The 20375-nt window shown below is 40.2% G+C and overlaps 1 protein-coding gene across 8 annotated transcripts in view; it reads right to left on the bottom strand.

The window, feature by feature from the left end:
* Window positions 1–136: 136 nt before the first annotated feature.
* The window catches only part of BMPR1B (bone morphogenetic protein receptor type 1B), a 433856-nt gene continuing 413617 nt past the window's right edge, over window positions 137–20375 (bottom strand). For all 8 annotated transcript variants that reach the window (XM_070452165.1, XM_070452164.1, XM_070452163.1 and 5 more), the window contains 5 exons: window positions 20110–20302; window positions 18797–19094; window positions 8902–9077; window positions 5450–5580; window positions 137–3956 (listed from right to left, as the gene is read on the bottom strand). In XM_070452165.1, coding sequence (XP_070308266.1) covers window positions 3831–3956; window positions 5450–5580; window positions 8902–9077; window positions 18797–19094; window positions 20110–20302 — 924 coding nt within the window. In that variant the 3' untranslated portion in view covers window positions 137–3830. The remainder of the gene's footprint in view (window positions 3957–5449; window positions 5581–8901; window positions 9078–18796; window positions 19095–20109; window positions 20303–20375) is intronic.

Genomic DNA, 20375 nt, shown 5'->3' with positions numbered 1-20375 from the left:
AGACCTCCCGTCCTGCTCTCCCGCCCCCAGGGCGCACACTCACCTCATCGCTGCTCAGGGCTGCCTCTCCTGCCTGTTACAATGCGACATTTTGAGAGACAGAAAAAAGGCACAACTATATAAGACAACAGACATGTTCTTTCCAAGGGGAGAATGAAACCATTTTATTAGGGGGAATGTTAAAACAAAGCCATATACAATTTGTAACAAATACAATTGTTTGTTCCCTAGTTCAGAATAATTACAGTATATACAAATTCAGTAAGGCACTGGTTCCCCAAAAGAACACAAATGAGTCTTCTTTTGAAACAGACAACAAAATCCCTTATATAGTCTAACTTTTCTCCAAAAAATATGGCATTGTTTTTTGTTTTGTTTTGTTTTACAAAAGGAATCCTAAGTTCTAAATTAAGTCACTTCTGATGCCTTCTTTCATTTCCACAGCTATGTGACTAAGTTTTCTAAGGAGCTATAACTATAGAATTATTCAAGTTTAAAAAACTGTACTCCTTTCAGTGCCTTTCCACCTACCAACAAAGAAGGACAGACCAACAACACAAAACAATTGTCACTTCTAATGAATATGCATGACTCTATGAAAGTCGATCATTATTCAGTACTTGCTCTACCTGACTATGCAGCAATTGAAACGTGTCGAAGAATTCCCTGTAAATAAAATCTTAGCATATTTTATAAGAAGTTTTGTTCTGAGAATAAAAAGAATGGTCACTAGTGTCTTTTGAGCAGCACGTTTCAGGAGGTCAGAGACCTGTCTCCTAACATGCAATGTTCATAGCACTGCTGCCTGTGATGTAACAATCTACACCCTTTTATAAATAAATATTATGTTTTACTTAGTACTTTATCATCCATAATATTTTACTCTCTAATCCACATAATGGAGCTGTGCCGGACTCCAAACTGAACATAATATTTATATATACATATATTTATATAATATACACACATACATAAACTATAAACCCAAATATCTTAGCATACAAAACTTATATTAGCTAACAAGTAATATTTTAGGATTCCTTTGCAGGGAAAAGGTTAGAAGAAAATTTTAGTCTTTGAAATCATCCTGAAAGTAAGCAACCATCTACATTATTTCCAGGTCCCCACTATTCTATTGAGACAAAACAAAAAAATAAAATTCACTTCTGAGCTACCAGAAATTTAAAAATCAAAATTAATAATTTGGAAGTGAGTAGGTAGTCTCTTTAAGAACAATTTAATATTTCCTAAGTGAGGTGGATTTTGGTAAGACAAAAAAAAATCTATTCATAAATAAATTCTTATATCATTAAAACACAACAATAACTAATGTGTCTTTTTAAGTATACCAGGAATAATTTTTAAATGTCCATAGTGAGTATACCAGATTGGGAATTAGAAAGTAAGCTATCCATTTTTCCAAAGCAACCAAACAAATTATATGAAAGAAATTTGGACACTGTCTTAATTTCTTCCCATTTTTCACAGGAACCAACACCTCCCTAGAAATCGGTTTACCTTCAAATCATCACCTCTCCACAGTATATTCTGATTTGAAGTTATCCAGGTGTAAGAACTTATTAAAAACAAAACCACATTGTTACCTGAGCGCTAAGCCCAAACATCACCTAAATTTAGGGAAAATCAAGAGACACAAACATGTCCCCACTTAACAGACGTAAATGTTTACTTATTTGTTTGCAGATGATCTGATTAGATGCACTGAAGCTCCTCTCCTAGGCTCAGAGGATTATCACACTTAGCTTTAGCCGCAAACTCCTTCTAAGAAATCACAAAGAGCATTTGACATAAAAGGAAACATTTACACTCTTGTTCAGATTATCTTAATATCAGTAAAAGCAGCATTCTAATCATAATTATGTTTGGAACCAACTGTTTTTAATCTTTGAAAAAGCTGAAACTTTTTTTTTCAAATTCAAGGATTAAGAAAATATTGTCACAAAGGAGTTGTGTTTCTGAAGCGCTGGGGAATGAATGCTGCATACAGAACACTGCTTCTCCCAGACGGCAAGCACAACTCACAGTCGGTCTCTGCCTTCTCTGCCCTCGGATGCTTTCTGGAGGAACCAGTCACCAGCAAGCTCACTTCAGAAGTGAGGAAAATATTGTCTCATTTTTCGTGCAGCTCTCACATTTCCAAAAACCCTCCATCCTCAGCCACCAAGTGGGGAAATGAAAATGCCTTATAAAACACTGCCCCCTGGAGTATTCTGGAAAGAACAGAATTGCAGTGTTGTTTTTTTTTTTTAAGGGCAAAGAGGAGGGGCTTCCCAATTCTTTGCTAAACACTACAGAACTCTAAGAAGCAAAAGAAAACCACAGTCAGGAAACAAAGGAATAAGGTTTAGAGGGGTGTGTACGATTGTACCCTTTATTATGCTCCTGTTGCTAAGGGATACTGGCCCTGTCGAGGATTTGACTCCTGCTGCTCAAAAGTTTTTATGCCTACATAACTGAATAGGTGGAGAGATGTTCGCACAAGTGCCACGGAGAAGAAAACAATAATAAATTAAAAAGTGAGTTGAACGTCATGAAGATAAAATAATCTGAGTCAGCACTCCTAAGATGTGACGCTATCACCTAAGACTTACATCCTCCATCTGTATCTATTCTAGAATAAGTCACGACAGCCATAATATCTGGTGGTCTCCTCTAGCATTCCTCTGTTCCATCTGGAGGTTATATTTATCTAACTTAAAATTAAAATGAGTTCACTTAACCTGACATAAGTTTCCTCTCCTCTAAACTCAGACAGAGAAAAGGCAGATGATCACTAAAAGAAACCATCTTTGCACACAGCGAGTCGTGCACACCTTGCCCCTCGGGCGCCCGAGGCCTCTCCTGCATACCTAAGACACAGCCCTGTGCACCTCTGCCCTCACGCCTGCCTTCTGGACACCATCTTCTTACAGCACAGAGCAAATTAGCTCTATTTTAAAGCGCCTCGTCTTCGACACAACTGACAGCCACTCTACCTAATATTGATCCTTTCATTTGAGAGATCAAAAGCAGGCAGGGGTTCAACTTCCTACACACACAAAAAAAGCTTTGTTTGTGTTTAATGAAAGAAAAAACCTAACAGAATCAGAAATACAAAGTGGTTTCTGAAGAACAGTGTTAACATTTACTTCTAGTAGAGTCACATAAAACCTTCATTTGTCCCACATCCTCTGAAGCTGCAGAAGGTCACGAGCGGGAATCCCCAGAGGTGGTCCCACCCAGGCGGTGCCCGCACCCAGGTGCATTCACATTGCTGCGGCTGCCCCAGCGCAGGGCTGGCCAGAGTGGCCTGAGGAGGCAGGGGCACGTCGGGGGCTTTTAAGATGAGCTCCATTCGGTTCTCCGGCTTCAACGATTGTCTTTTGGTTGGTAGAGTGCAACAAAATTTTACCAATGGAAACACATATTTTAATTTACCTTCCAGCAGAATTTCTGGGAAGAACTTTAGTTGTTATTCTTTAAACTAAAATAGTATAAACCTTGAAACATTTACATTTTTATTTTGGCAAAATTATCTTTTGAGGAAAAAAAAAAGGCAATCCCCAAATACAGGGCTTTCTTAGAAAGCAACATGCATCATATCTTGAACAAATTACCCAGGCAGTTTCTCTCCTATAGACAGACACGAGGAATCTGTGTTTCTGGAAACTTCTGTCTGTCCAGGCTGCTCCCTGAGAGGTAAGCATATACCCTCTGGGGAGCAGGAGGATGTTCGAGGCTTGGACTGTGGATGCTTCTGGAACATCTTTTGCTCTGCCCACAAACAGAAGAATATCTATTGGCTTTGTCCAGAGACACTTATTCTTGCCTCAGAGCTTAATGTCCTGGGACTCTGACATTTTGGCAAGTGTTTTCTTAACCCGGAGGGCTGTCAGTCTTGAGGCAGGATTGTGAGCCCAGCATTCCGTCATGAGTTTCCCCATCTGCCTGAGACACTGCAGGAAGGAAAAGGAAAACTGGACTTACACTTGAGAAATGTACGATCTGTAAGGCTGGCACTCGATCCTGGCTTTTAGTTCTGGGTTTCTGAAATTTGAACGTACTTTTTAAAAGATAGTCTTAAAACCATGTAGGCATAAAATTCCATAAAAATTCCTTTCTTGTGCAAATCTTAAAGGACTAAAACAAATTTTCATGTCTTCCTTGTGATAGGAGCAAGCAGGTGGCTTTGCTGATTGTAGAAGAGTGTCTTTGAAGTCAGATTAAACAAACACAAAAATACCCAGGGAGCCTGTATTCCACTGCACACTCCTGGACTGTCTCTAATACTTGACGAGCTTAAATCTTTTATCTAATTCCATACTAGTCAAACAAACATGGCCATTCCTCAATCATAGCTGTCCGCTACAATAACAGCATCACACTGCACCATTTAACAAGATTAATGACCTGTGCACAGCCTCACTACAGTTTCTCCTGCATTCTCCTATGGCACGTCAATTATTGGCCTTCCTGTTGAAAAGCACCATTTTGCTTCATTAGAAATCCTCAGTGAAGGGACTCTGAGCAATATCAATGCCCATAACCACCTTCAAAATAATATAAACTCCAGCATCTCACAAAGCTTTCTGCACAGCTCACTGGGAAACATATGTATTATTTAGCCTTTCAGTAACTGGCCACAAAACCAAAGAACCAAAAGTTATTTTTAAATGCAATTAACACTGAAGAATCAGTTTATAAACAGTGTTCTGTCCATTTGTCTGCACTGGCTTGGATACTTTTTTTTTTAAGGGATGCTTCAAACTCCTCTCTGAATGTGGCACTCCTCCGAGGGCCGCCAGACACTCCAGGTCTGGGGGGTCTAGAGGTTCAGAGGGCGGATGGAGAAGGGGTGAGCAAGGAGCAGAGCGGGCAGGAGAGGCACGGCTGGCCGGCTCCTCTCAGACCTGTGTAGGTTTCACCAGGACACACTCGGAGCCCGACCGTGGGTTTGTTCCCACAGCATCACGTCGTCCTCATTAAGGAGATCCACAGCACAGTCAGGCACCGAGGTCACCTCGTGCCACTTCTGCGCACAGAAAACCCAATTCTTCAGACGCCTACCTCTTCTCTCATTAAATGAGAGGATGCTGCATGTGAGCCTGTCACAGAGAAAATTCATGATGTTTTACACACACACACATTCGGAGAAGTAACAGCCTCTATGCAAGTGTCAGGACATCACCAATAAATGAAATCATGTTATCAGTTATGTTGGCTAAACACTGACCCATTCAATGTATTTTGGAAGCGGCAAAATCAAACAGGAGAAAGGAACAGATAATGTAACATACTGTACTTATCTCCATATAAATTGCTGCCACGATGCACCGTTACCATCCCAACAGAGAAGACGCATTCCTGCAATAAATATCTGGAATTGTGGCAATAGGAGAAAAGTCTGTTTTGACACTGGTCATGGCCACGTGGTGACCTCCAACCTCACCTCGTCGCTGCTCCACCGGTTGGGGAAGGAGGGCCGCAGCTTCTTGATACACACACTCTCTCTCATGTCCTCGTAAGAGGGGTCGCTGGGCACCAGGTCATGATAGGGGAGCTGATATTCTTCCACTATACCTGAAAATACGATTTTAACAAGGTTGTTATTTTCTGTGAAGAGTGTTCTGAGAACACTCAGAGGAAATTTCTATCAGTACCAAAGACAAGTTCAGGTTGAAAAACAGCAAAAAAAAGAAAAAAAAGCCACAAACACAAAAACCCACCAACCTTGAAAAAAATGGGCCCAAATGACACAATATTTAAAAATTGAATAAAAAGCACAAGGAAACATTATTATACACCTTCAGGCCTTTTTTTCTAACTTCCAAAAGCTAAGTAAACAAACATCTCAAATTTACTTCTGATTTTATAAAGGCTCTTGTACTCAGTGCCAAAATTTTAAAAATCTATATTAAATCTTGTGCAAATTTGGCAGACACACCCCAAACTCATTATGCACAATATGTAACTATTTCTATTACTGCAATATGAGATTATGAATCTCATAATAAATTTGGCAGTGTATCCTACTTGAACAAAATGTCAGATGTACATTTTTTTCTGCTTAATCATCAGAATGTATTCTTGCACAATAAAAATTTAGAATACTATATTACACGTGGTGCTAGTGGTAAAGAATCTGCCTGCCAATGCAGGAGACATAAGAGACGTGGGTTTGATCCCTGGGTTGGGAAGATCCCCTGGAGATCAACCCACTCCAGTATTCCGGCCTGGAAAATCCCATGGAGAGAGGAACCTGGTGGGCTATAGTCCATGGGGGTCGCAAAGAGCCGGACACAACTGTGTGACTAACACTTTATTATGTCCTTTCTTGTAAACTCAAACCCATTTATAATCATGAAGGACCAGAAGTTTCAAAAGTTTTCTCAGATCACTCCAACTCACCATTTATTCTGTCCCCTGCTGAGATTACAGATCAAAAATATATGTATTAACTACATTACTAATTCCTTCTGCTGTGTGACATCTCCACATAAAACAATGAAAGCAAAGGTCTCCTGGACAGGAGACGCTCACTTCATTCCCATTCTTCCTCCCTTCCTAATTCTCAAGATGATGGTTCTGGAAATCTTGAGAGCAAGGATGATGTTGATCTCATTAATCTCAGATTTTCCTTAGTGCCTAATGCTGGTGCCTTACCTGGCTGGACTGATGCTTGGGTGGCAGGGTAGGTGTATAGGCCACCACAGACAGAGCCAACCACACAAAATTATCAATTCATAGGAGTCTGTCTTTGCACTCTAGGCCTTACTCCTCTCTCCTTATCATGCGATGACATTATCAAAAATTTCCACATCTGCTACCTTTGTGTCTGAAACTTCAAAACTTCCTCTTTTCTCCCAAAGTCTGAAAGGCCTATACCTGGATGTGTCTGCTTCACCCAAAAGTATCCGGACTAGAAAGATAAGCCCCCAAACTTCCAGTATCTTCATAAAGGAGAGTGTTAGAGAATAGAATCTCTGTGCTTTTCTCCTCTGGAAGAGCAAAGAAACTCATCTGCTGAGAGTCTATGATCTGCAAGGCACGAATAGTATGTGTTATAATTTATCTTATTAGATTCTCAAAACTATAAGATAGCACTATACAGATGAGTAAAGTTGATTTTGAAGGATTAAGTTATATATCTGTTCCTTCCTCCTGTTTGATTTTGCCGCTTCCAAAATACATTGAATGGGTCAGTGTTATATATAGATATATATATATATACACTAACTACCATATAGTTAGTCTTAGGCAGAGACAAATATACATCAATCTCATATAGAGACAAGGGAACATGTTAGTACCTCTCCAACCCCCACAGGCAGAGATAGCCCTAGAAAAGCAACTAATACTCCGCTGTTTACATAAGGTTGGATTGTTTCCTAAGTAGAGAATCACAGCTCCTGTCTTCCTGTCCACAAGCTTCCAAATAAAGGCTTCTTGTAGCCCTATTCACTTTAGATGTTCATGAAACATAATTAGAAAAGTAATCTACACTCTACTACTCCTTTAACTACTGTAAACCTATCTTAATAAAAAAACAAGTGTAAGCATATTATTAAAAAATAGACTCATTTACTCTTAACAAAGCATGAAATCATAATTACGAAAGGAGATTTATAAAATCTCTGTTTAGGAAACTTTCCTTTTGGCCTAAAGACTTCTCTTATTTTAAAGGGAAACTTTTCTATTTTAAACTGCTTACAAGAGGCACAGAGTTCCCAGAGTGATTAGAAGGCATCCCTGAAGATGATCTTTCTATGAAAGTGTAAATACCTATTGGTTTACTGTTTCTCCTTCATATTTAAATATGACTCTAAATGTAAGTTAAGTCTCTATCAACCAAAATGAAAATTAATTTTCAAAATGAAAATTAAAAATAATAGCATGCACTGAGTGCTCTTTATACTCCAGGCAGTAACTTTTTTAATCATTGAAACCTCACAACCACCATCTGAGATAGATACAATCATTCAAGTCCTTAGGACAATAAGAAAACAGAAGCAAAGAAAAATTTAGTAACGCATCAAAGGTTCACAAATAAATGGCAGGTTCAAGAAAAAAATTCCTCTACTAGTTAAGTGCCTGCTGCACTATCAGATCCCTGGATAAGCTCAAATTTTTCTGAAAGTGAGGAACCAGCCATCATGAGGAAAGGCAGCAATGTTACTTTCTGAACCAGCACAATCAAAAGTAGAGGCATAAACAGGGCACATGATACTGAAGAGCCTGCAACTCAGCTCCTCACTTAAAAGATGTCCAAATCTACCTAAGAGCATATGCAGCAGTAAACAAAACACTCCAAAAATATTGCCTCTGAATATTTAAAAAAGTCTTTTCTTAGTTTTACTAAGGAATCCTTATGTTGATAGAAAAGTTATCATGAACAATAATGACATTCTTATGCTTTAATTTCCTTTTGATACAAACTGATGTTTTCAAACTGGTTTATGAGGACATATCATAGAAATTCAAGAATTGGGGGCTTAAACAATGGGTGTCCCCCCACACTGATGTGTCTCCCTTCATCTGTACAGAGGAAGCCAGAGGGAAGGGGTCACTGATGTTAGGGCCAGGGCCAGAAGCTGGAAGGGGTAGAAAGGGGGTTTGACTTGATGGAGTAACTGCTGGAGGAAAAGTTCATGATAGAAAGGAGACAATATACCTGGCAGAAGGCGGTGAGCTCTGAAAAGGCAAGAGGAAGTTGACAGTATGCCTAAGAGAGACTCAGTTCTAAGAGGTTTAAATACCATGTTCTTGGAGGACTGTGATCGCATCAACAGAAATAAAGGGGAAAATCAAGTCAAGTCTGATTTTGTAAACAATACAGTAACTTTGATTTCTGACCCGAAAGAAAGGATCTGCAGCAGCTCCAGCAATGTCACTGTCACTTACCTCCTGATACACATCTCCTAGCGACCTCCCAAAGGATGAGTCCAAAACTGTACATGTCCGCCATGATGTAAGACTGAAAGTGATTTCTGTTTAAGCTCTCGTCCAGCACTTCTGGAGGCATGTAGCGCTTGGTGCCGACTCGAGTGTTGGGTGGTATGTCAACTTCATTCGTGTCACTGAGGAGAAAGTCAGGCAAGGCGCCATCAGCTTTGAAGAGGACCAATGAATGACGGACAGGTCAGGGGATTCCTAACTCGGGGCTTTCGTAAAAGGTGAGAAAGGATATCTTTTCAAAGCATAACATTTCCCTAAAAAATATTTCTTGCCAAAAGTTCGATATTCACAGGTCAAAACCCAACGAAGGTGACAGTCAGAATGAAGCTGCAATGTATAAGATAGCACTGCCACAAGATCAATGTAAACTCCAAATTACTGCTATTAATAAATACCTACTCAATGTCAAAATTACTGTCCTTCCCTTCATATATTAATAGCTTTGCTCTTAAAACTGGCAGGTGCACATGTGGATTTGGTTTATTTGAGACAGTATTTCTTAAGCCAAGTGTTGGGAGGCTTTTGCAGCTACAAACAAGAAAGAAGGGACAGGAGGAGGGTCAATGAAGATTTGCAAAAGTTTTACTTTGATAAGGAGAAAGCTATAAAAAGGATTTCTACTAGCATTATTATTTCATAAACCAAATAACATGTATTTTTTTAACAAAAAGGAAAATAACTGAATATACTATCTTTAGCTTCCAGACAATTTCACAACATGATCTATTAATTATTATTCTGCATAGACAGGGAGAAAATTCCTGATGGAAGGACAGTCTTCTGCAGGCTGGCATGTGGGAACCACGGTCTCAGTGCAGTGAGCTGGAGCCAGAGCTGTGAACCTACTTTGCAAAGCTGTCAAACTATGATTACTTGAGAAGCTGACAATTAATGAGAGGAGACATGTAACATTACTGCCAGCACAATGCTAAGCACACATTACAAGTTCAACAAGTCCCACAGCTCAAAAGAAACTAGTGGAAATAAGGAGCAATGAACCCCTATTTTGATGGATGAATCAACTGCAAAACAGAAAAGATTAACAACAACAACAAAAACTCATGATTAAACTGAAGTCTCTAGAAAATCTGTGATAAACCTTCCTTTCTCTTGATTCCCAGGAGTTTTTCTTTTTCTTTTCATCAGACTCCACTCACTCTCAAACACTGATATGTTTGTTCTTTTCCCTCAATGCAGAAAACAACTGCATATATCAAACACCACGTTCATCACACTGCATCACAGACAACAGCAAATTTAGCAAAGCACAAGCTGGAATCAAGATTGCTGGGAGAAATATCAGCAACCTGAGATATGCAGATGATACTATTCTAATCGCAGAAAGTGAAGAGGAACTAAAGAGCCTCCTGGTGAGGGTGAGAGAGGAGAGTGAAAAAGCTGGCTTGAAACTCAACATTCAAAAAACTAAGATCATAGAATCCAGTCCTATCATTTCATGGCAAACAGAAGGGGAAAAACAGAAGCCATGACAGATTTTATTTTCTTGGGCTCCAAAATCACTGCAGAGGGTGACTGCAGCCATGAAATTAAAAGATGCTTGCTCCTTGGAAGAAAAACTATGACACACCTAGACAGCGTATTACAAAGCAGAGACATCATTTTGCCAACAAAGGTCTGTAAAGTCAAAGCTATGGTTTTTCCAGTAAGCACGGATAGATGTGAGTGGTGGGCCATAAGGAAGGCTAAGCGCCAAAAAAACTGATGCTTTCAAATTGCGGTATGGAAGAAGACTCTTGAGAGCACCTTGGACTGCAAGGAGGTCAAACCAGTCAAGCCTAAAGGAAATCAACCCTGAATATTCACTGGAAGGGCTGATGCTGAAGCTCCAATACTCTGGCCTCCTGATGCAAAGGGCGGACTTAATGGAAAAGACCCTGAAGCTGGGACAGATTAAAGGCAAAAGGAGAAGGCGGCGGCAGAGAATGAGGTGGTTGGATGGCGTCACCGACTCAATGGACACGAGCCTGAGCAAACTCTGGGAGATGGTGGAGGGGATCCTAGCGTGCTTCAGTCCATGAGGAGCTGGGCAGGACTGAGCGACTGAATGACAACAAAGTGGCTTTTGGGGAAGAAGAAAAAAAAACAACAACTCGGTGTCAGATCTCACTGCCTCAGTCTCTACCTTCAAAAACATAAAACATATAGTGTCATTGGGAAAATCTAAAGGGTGGCAGTTGTCCCTCTGCAGATATCAAAACTGTTAACATTTACTAAAACTTATAAAGCTTCATTCTCACAACCATTTAAAATTCACTTCCATCTAAAATTCTTCAGCTAAAGCAATTTCACCAGACGTGTCGCCAGGATATTCATTAGGCCCCTTGAGATCTTTTAAAAGCAACAACTCTGAAGGAGCCCATTTTCCTAAAATAAGAGTTAAAGGAAACTTTTTTAAATGAAAAAAAAAAAAAGAGTTCATACTCCTTTCCATCAGCAAATGTAGGTCTCAGTGCTCTAGGCTTTTTTCTAAGACTTGAAAGAGTATAAAATATGAATCACAGCATTTATCAGCAGGACACAATAGAAAAATGTCACCTGTATACCTAAATACTACATAGTAAGGAAGGGACACCAGAGAGAAGAGCCGAATGATAATGTGGGAAAATAACATATGTAAAAGATGCCACAAAGCTCCCCCTTCGATTATAAAGCAATTTCTCTCCTCCTCTTCTACCCACTGATACCTCTCATGTGAACACACAGCAGGCTTTTCATTAATGTGTTACCTGTGTGTGCTATAGTTTATAACTTTGAATCATTAAAGGAAAACAGTGCTGGGGTTGGATAGAGGATTCTGGGTTCTATGTAGAGAAATGAGCGTGGGGGGTTGCAGATGAAAAGAAGATGGTGAATGGTTTACATAATCTCCCAGAACATGTTCTGGGAAAGAAAACCAAGAACATTCCCAAGAACATGGGCCACACAGGAGTACATTTAGGCCAAAGGTATACTCTGACCTCAGTTGGTAACAATTTTGGACAATTCTTTTCCATTCTTACACTTGGGCCTTAATGTTTTAGTTGGATTTGGGAGGTTAAGAAGGAGTAACAGAATGCGTGACATGGAGACATCTATGGGAAGACTGAAAGCTAATTGGTACTGGAGGATAACAGATTTAGGATTTGTGATGGCCAGACTAGAGAGGGGCTCTAGACTCTCATTCCCTCAGACATGGAAAAAACACTCAGTTGAAGACTTTGCTTGTCCATCAAATGCTCCAAAACCGGCTCCTTATTTACACAGTACACCAGCCACTACTGTTCCTCCACCACCTGGCGCTCTCCATCCCAAGTGCTTCCCCCCCAGTGCTGGAATAACTATCTCCCCTGGGAGAGCTGAATAAACATCTTTCCCTAGAAGAATCTGAATAAATATTCTCCTTTGTGGCATCTCAATGAATATTTATCTTCCAACCAAAGACTGTAAACTCCTTTGAGCACTGAGTGACATCGTAATCGTCGGGCTTGTCCCTAAAGAGCAGGTCCCCACTCCGTCTCCATTCACTGTGTGTCTTGCACACGGCAGTAGGGAATACACTTTAAATGAAAGAAGGAAAAGGTTTTTTAATAGTGAGCTTTGCTATGTATTATTTAAAGAAAAACTTAAAGATCTCTATTATACATAGTCCGTAAAACGAAACGTTGCAGACATGTAAAAAGATAAATTGCATTTTGTTCAGCAAATTAATTTTGTACAGGGCTATCAACCCAATGGCAAAAGCCTTCAGCACTATATGTTAAAGAACAAACATACTAATTATAAGTAATTTCCATCCAACATTATAAAGCATAAGTTTCTCCAAGACACCCAGCTCTGTCCCTTTTCCCTCAGGAGGGTTTTCCTACTTGAAAGTAATTAAACTGCATTTCTCTCCCAGGTATTCAGTCACATCATCTTAGCTGTTTCCAAGTAAGGCGAGAGAAAAATGGAACTTGTATTCATCTTCAAGGTCACAAAGAGAAATTAAAGTGATTTAGCACTGGGGCAGCAAGAGCAAAGGCAGCAGAAGGGCCAGGAAGTACAGTCAGAGGGGTTCTTCCCAGGCCCAGCGTTAGGACAAGATGCGGATCTTTAAGGACAGGTATGAGTACCTGGAGGAAAGGGCCCAGGACAGAGAAGCAGCAGCCGAGGGCAGGTTGCCTCACTGTCCCTGCTTTCCTCTTCTGTGGAGGATGAGAAGGCAGAGAGATGAGGCTGGCAAGGAAAGATGGATGCGGCACAAGGGAATGGGGTCGGAGAAAGGAACTTCAAATCCACAAAATAATTCTGTGTGCTGAGATGGCCACAGATACACATGTGTGTGAAAATTATAAAATCATACATAATAAATATAAATACCAACTCCAGGATACTGGCTACTTCTGGAAGGAAAAAGGGGGGATAAAATAGGGAGGAGAATGCAAAAGGACTCGCTTTAACAGTGCATTTCTTTAAAAAAAAAAAAAAAAAACTAAGGCAAATTGTTAACATCTGTTATTGCTAATTAATTTTGTTAAATAATTACAAGTGCCTCATTATTTTTAATATTTCCTGTAGGCTTAAATATTAATATAAATAAGTACTCAGAAGGATCAGGAACGAGAAAAACATACATGACAAGGATTAACGTTAGAGACATAAGGCTGTGAAGATCAAAAGTCCTCTAAATACACTGGTCAGGGACCTCCCCGGTGGTCCAGAGGCTAAGATTCCCCATTCCTAATGCAGGGGGCCTGGGTTCGATCCCTAGGCAGGGGACGAGATGGTGCAACTAAGAGTCTGCATGCCACAACTAAAGATCCTGCATACCACAACTAAGACTCAGAACAGCCTAAATAAAAACAACTGGAGAAAATTATAGAAAAGACACATTTCTAGCAAGCAGAACTTGCTTGCTAGTTCTAAAATGCTAAAATGCTAGCTAAAAATGCTGCATCCAAATGTGGTGCTGCATTCACTCTAGATGAACTTCCACACGAGGAGATCATTTTAATGGGTTTTATTGTCTACAAAGAGGGCAGCCTCTTACTGCCTGTACCCAGGCAGCCGTCTGCAGTGTCCCTCTCCTGGCCCAACACTGGTGTCTAGAGTGGCGTGTAGACTGCAGGTGTTGGTAGAACTGAGGAAAGGAATCAAAGAGCCCCTGTGGGTGCAGAAAGGCTGGAAGTGGAGCCTCCTTCCAGGATCCTGAGAGGCCAGAGAATGAACCTGAGCACCCTTTCAACTCGGTGGAGCAGGTTGTGCCTTAAACTCTTGGCTCTCATGCACTGGAAGAAGGGCAGAAAGAATTTTATTTTAGTGGCAGGGAATAAGGCGGGTATTTAAAAGTATAATATCCATCTCAACCTTATATTAATTTTTTTCATATTAATTAAGCTCCTAATTATGAATCCATAGCAGGAATTCTTTCAAGAAATGTTACCACACATTTCTTGTAAGAAATTAACCACACATTGGGAGGGGGGATCGGGATGGGGAACACATGTAAATCCATGGCTGATTCATGTCAATGTATGGCAAAAACTACTACAATATTGTAAAGTAATTAGCCTCCAACTAATAAAAATAAATGAAAAAAAATTAATTAATTAAAAAAAAAAGAAATTAGCCACACATGAACCACACCAGAGAATATTGATCACTTGTTAGACAAAAATGACATTCCAAAGCATGAAATATTCTCATGAGCCTTCAGAAGAAGGGGCTATGCACATCCTTCATCTCTCCTATTGTATCTTGCAAACAGCTATGGAACTGACTTGCTGAGCCTCACGAGCTCTGCCCAGGCAGATGTTAACCAGCAAGGAGGGTTTTCTGCAGCACCTTCCAACAGAATTCACTGCTCTTATGAGTAAACCCTGAGACATCTCAGGGTTTCTTAGAAAGAGAACCTTGACATGGAAACTTCAACAGAAGGTGGTGAGACTGCAGAAACCCTGACTGGGCGTGCTGCCACTCATGCTTGGTCTGTGATTCTAGCTGAAACCATGTCCCTTTTTCCAAAAACCACTAAGTATACACACCAGGAGCAGTGGTGTGTACATGTCACTGAGAGACAGAGAACACTGAGAACCTTCTGGGCCAGACCCTCCATCTCCTCTGCACTTGGACAATTCGACAGGCATCAGTCTGGAGATGTGTGACAGCCCAGTCTTCACTGTAGGTGTTCTATATAAAACTTAATACCTGAAAGGTCACAAGCCAGGCAGGACTTACTCTCCCGCTAAGAAAACATATCATTCTGTCCCTGCAGTACCAGAGGGGCTGTGTGATCCTCCAGAGGGCAGGGTGAAAAGCTCTGTAAGTTCCTTCATGAGATTCCACGTGTCATTGTTTTCTTATCCCGAGAGATTCCGGTTAATGGGAGTGTCTCTTGTGGCATCACCCGGATTCCATCTCCCTTCGGCATGAGAGGCATTAGCACTTACATCACTTTCAAGAGTGTGCACGGAGAAAAAACACAGCATAAAGAAGTCAAAGGAGCAGGAAACCTCTAACGCACTGTCCACCCTCTGTGAACGTCACTGGCTGCTGCTGCTAAGTCACGTCAGTCGTGTCCAACTCTGTGTAACCTCGTGGACAGCGCCCACCAGGCTCCCCTGTCCCTGGGGTTCTCCAGGCAAGAACACTGGAGTGGGTTGCCATTGCCTTCTCCAAATGTCACTGGAAACCTCCGCAAAATGTTTCAAAAGCCTGAGAGAATACTTAGCACACAGAGACCACAGGAAAGATTAAGCTCTCACAGGAAGTTCATGTATGAGGTTTGAGAACTCAACACTGGGTTAGCTTTGACCCCACCTGTAGTACAATGCTGTAAATATCTGTGCACGTATGCTCCACACTCCCCCGCAACAGGAAAGTCAGGAAGAGTGAAAACCAAAGAACTGTGTACAGCAAGGTTTAAAAGTGAGGCTCAAAAATTGAGAAGACCAAAGTTCCTCTGAAACATATGAAATAAAAACATGAAAAGGACTTCCAACGATCAAACTCAACATCCATTTAATATAAAGGAAACTGAGGCCCAGGATAGCAAATGATCCTATAGGTGCTATTCAGCCACATGAGGTCTTTGCATCCAATAGCTATGGCAGTTGTTCATCTGAGCCAGTATCCTCATATCCTTCCTCTCTCCATTAAACAGCCAATATATGCCAAATAAATCTCTGGATTATCCCTTAATGTATTTCCTTCCACTTCTTATATCTGGGTTTGCATGAAATTTGAGAGTTCATTTAGTTCATTCCCATTAACATTAAGGAGAACTACGTTTCAGAAACATAACAGATACTCATTTTCTTGGTTTTTTTAAGGTCTATTAAGAAGATGAGTTCTTAATTACTTTGATACTGCCAACATGTACTGATTCAAAATAATATCTCTAATGGGTAACTCACTATGTCATGTCAAATGAGAAACACATTATGTAATGACATGGACTCTCAAGATGCCCAATGAAAAGGAGGGTAAGACGAGGCATGCACTAAAATAATTACAGGGTCAGGCAGACAAGGGTCAGAAAATTATCACAGGAGTAGAATAGATGATGTCATCCTTTCTACCTAGGGGATAAGTAAAGTGACTCAGAGGTAACTCTGAGAATGGATTAAGTAACATGGAGACACAAGGGCATTCCAAGCTATATGTTGTCTAGTCAAAAGCAAAGCAGTAGGAAACATGGAGTATACGTGGAAAAAACACAAATAAGTTCAGTCTTGCAAAATAAAGCATAAAATTGGAGAGTTTTATGTCCATATAAATTGGACATAAAAATAGAAAGGTGAATTTAATCCAGCATGTGCAAAATCTTTGGAGCTAAGAGGGAAAAAAAATGCTTTTTCCCTTCATCCCATAGTCCATATGGAATCATTCATTTAAGCTTTATACAAAATTGTCAAGCAACCCCTATATAATGAGCACCAAGGAAAGACTAGAGATGTAAATTTAAGAAAAACATGGTATCTACCTTCGTCTCCAGTGACAATGACAGAAAAGCAGTCACTGATGACCATACAACAGAAACTCAATGAAAGTCAGGCTTGCAAGGGAATAATAATAGGGGTTCTAAAGGATAAAATTACGAAGTAGTAGCTACTAAAATAAAGAAGAGGATATTGGGTATTCAGGTAAAGATAAAAACATATTAAAAACACTCAGAGGTTTGAGAGAAATCACATTTTAACACAAATCCAGAGCAAATGATGAAATTATGATGCCCAAAATTATGCTTCAAGAAAGTAAATCTGGCAGCAGTATGCAAAAGACAAATTGGAAAGAGGAAATAACTACAAAATGTTTACTCCAGAATCTAGAAAGATGGTAGGAGGCCCCCAATTGGCCCAGTTCCAGTGGGAATATCATGGAGACAGAATTCATTCAACTGAGCAATCACAAACTTAGGGAACAAAGGAAGCGTGCCTCACATTTTAGAATGGATCCACCAAAACTGGGAACTGGAGAGAGAAAGCACGTGCACCATGAAACTGAGGAGTGGAAAAAGATTTAAGAAAAAGAGAGCAGAACCCATAGAGAGAAAGGAGGAGACCCTGGAATAAACACGAGGTGTGGGCACAGGGGAGGTGGGCTGGCAGGAAAAAAGGCTTCTGGTGACAAAATCCGTGCTGTCCTTCAGTAAAGGAGCTTCAGAAGAGACGGAGCAGAAGCCAAATTGCAAAATATCATGAGTTACTGGATTGTGAAAGCAAATTACTCTTTAGAACTCTTGAGAAACTTCACAGGGGTGGAAGGAGAAAAGCTGGCAATTTGAGAAGCATCATGGGAAATTCCCTGTGGTAGAGGAGACCTAAAAAAGGGTGTGGGTCAGAAAAAAGAATTCAGAAGAGAGAGAAGATTCAAATCATCTTTATTAGCTGGCAGTTCATATTTCTAACTTGAATCTACAGTCCGAAGCATTTCCTCCTGCTTTGTTTTTAAAGACCAAGAACTTCAATTTGCTAGCCTCTAACTGGCGAAGACCTTTATATGTTTAGGATTTATGATTTTATCACCTCTCCATCTTACTTCTGGGTGAAAAGACCAATGCCTTAGTCCTTTCTCATCACTTTTATTCTTTGCCTTGGCTTTTCCTTTGTGTCCTTCTCCATATTCTACAGAGTCTCTGGGGAAAAAAAAATCCATAAGAAGGTCCAATAATTTAATAAAAGCTGAGCCTAAATTGAATTTTTTTAAAAGTAGGTATAAGATGATCCCTCTTTTCTTCTAGTTTGCAAACTCATTTCGTTTTGTTTTCAAAGCAGAAGAATCATTTTTCTAATTAAATCCTACAAGGTAAAGGAGCTGCTATGAATACAACAAAGGTATGCAAAACAGAACCCCGGCTCTGGAGCATTCCTCTTGCCCGTCCTGCAGAAGCCACAGTGCTGAGTACTGGCACTGTGTTGCTTATTCATTCCTAACATTTTGCATGGAATACTTGGCAAGCAAGTTATCTTTCTTATAACACATAAAAAATGCCTTTATCACTACATAATCGTAGCTCTTTCCTGAAACCTCTTCCTACCTACAAATGTTATGCAGAATTCTGAGCACACAATCCCAGGCATTAGCAACTCCTTTTCTTAACAGCTTCATGACAGCTCAAACCTATGTGAACAGTGTCTTGAAGTCAGGTCACTGATAAGCTTAGAAACAATAGAACTGACCCAAACACTGTTTATTTGTTGCAAAGATGTTTCTTCTTTTTCCCCTCCAGAAAAAGTCAAAGTTAGCAAAATTCCTCCTCCTCCACTCAATATCCTATAAGCCCTGAGCGACAAAATACATCATCTATAAAAAGTGATAGAAAAGAACCATGAAAAGTATATTTGTTCACCTTGATACTAACCTAATAAACTTAACAGCCAAGCCCAGGTCAGCTATACAGCAAGTTCCATTTTTCTTCACCAGGATGTTCTTACTTTTCAGATCTCGATGGGCAATTGCTGGTTTGCCTTGAGTACTAAAGATTTCAGTATGTAAGTGACACAGGCCACTGACTGAGGAATAGGCTAGCTTCAACATCGACTTAGTGTCTAGGGTGGTGGACTTCAGGTAATCATAGAGGGAACCGTTCTCATGATAATCTGTGATTAGGTATAATTGTGTCCAGGACCCCGTCCCTTTGATATCTGCAGCAATGAAGCCTAAAAGGAAAGAAGACAAAAAGGGTTGAAAGCTATGTGTTTTCTAAATACTACCAGGATAATTCATTTTTTCAACTATCGTCCTTTGTCATAGGTGTCTTTTATTTGGCATTTCATTGAGTTTTCTGATTGTGCTTATGATAACATTAAACTACTAATACCCATCACTGTTGTGGTTTAGTTGCTAAGTTGTATCTGACTCTCTGTGACCCCATGGATGGTAGCCCACCAGGCTCCTCTGTCCATGGGATTTCCCAGGCAAGAATACTGGAGTGGGTTGCCATTTTCTTCTCCAGGGAATCTTCCCGACCCAGGGATTGAACCCATGTCTCCTAGTTGGCAGGCAGATTCTTTACCACTGAGCCACCTGGGAAGCCCATCAGAGATAACCAAAACAGCAGGGGTGGAGAAAGACTAAGAGTTTGTATCTGAAGACAGGATACCTTTCCAATCAGTAGCTGATATTTAAATTATTTCTAAGTTAACAGTAAATAGTTCATGGTATTATAATTACACATAAGACACTGTTTACAAAACAGGCACACACTCCATGATTAGCTGACACTCCTTCTACTTGAATAATCCAGCTAGATCATTTCTAACTTGAGAAAATAAAAAGGAAATCAATTTTCAATATAAACTCTGGATATAAATAAACCCTGCAGATAAAATTCCCATAATTTCACAGTACTTAGACAAAAATGTGCTCCTTCAAATCCCTAAGAAATCTGAGAAATTTTGGTATTGCATTTGCATTTCCTGTCCCTGAAGAAAAAAAAAATTATGTGAACACATTTCATTTCCAGCCCACCATCCAGTCACAGAAGTGTCTTAGTCATGCCTCCTGTGAGGTCTCCCATTAGAAGCATATGACATTCTTGGGCTCACGCCAAAAAGAAAATGTCCGTATATTTCATAGCAGGTCTAGACAGATGAGTTAATATGCAGATGTTAACAGAAAAAAGAGAGGAAAGCTAGGAAACCCTGAACATCGCTCATACAGGCTTATACTCACCCAAGATGTTTTCATGCCTCATCAACACCGTCTGATATATTTCTGTCTCTCGGAACCAGCTGGCCTCCTCTGTCGTGAAGAACACTTTCACAGCTACCTTTTCGCCACGCCACTTTCCCATCCAAACTTCCCCATAGCGACCTTTTCCGATCTGTTTCACCATCTGAATTTGCTTTGCTATTGTCCTCTGGACCTGTGAAATCCCCCAACACACTGTTAGTGTATTCACAGCACTGCAGATTTGTTTAATGTTTTCTTTTTTCCTT

This window comes from Odocoileus virginianus, chromosome 21 (genome assembly GCF_023699985.2).
Source record: "Odocoileus virginianus isolate 20LAN1187 ecotype Illinois chromosome 21, Ovbor_1.2, whole genome shotgun sequence".
Taxonomy (NCBI): Eukaryota; Metazoa; Chordata; class Mammalia; order Artiodactyla; family Cervidae; genus Odocoileus; species Odocoileus virginianus.
Note: the sequence above shows the minus strand (reverse complement) of the source record. Positions and strands in the feature narration are given on the sequence as shown.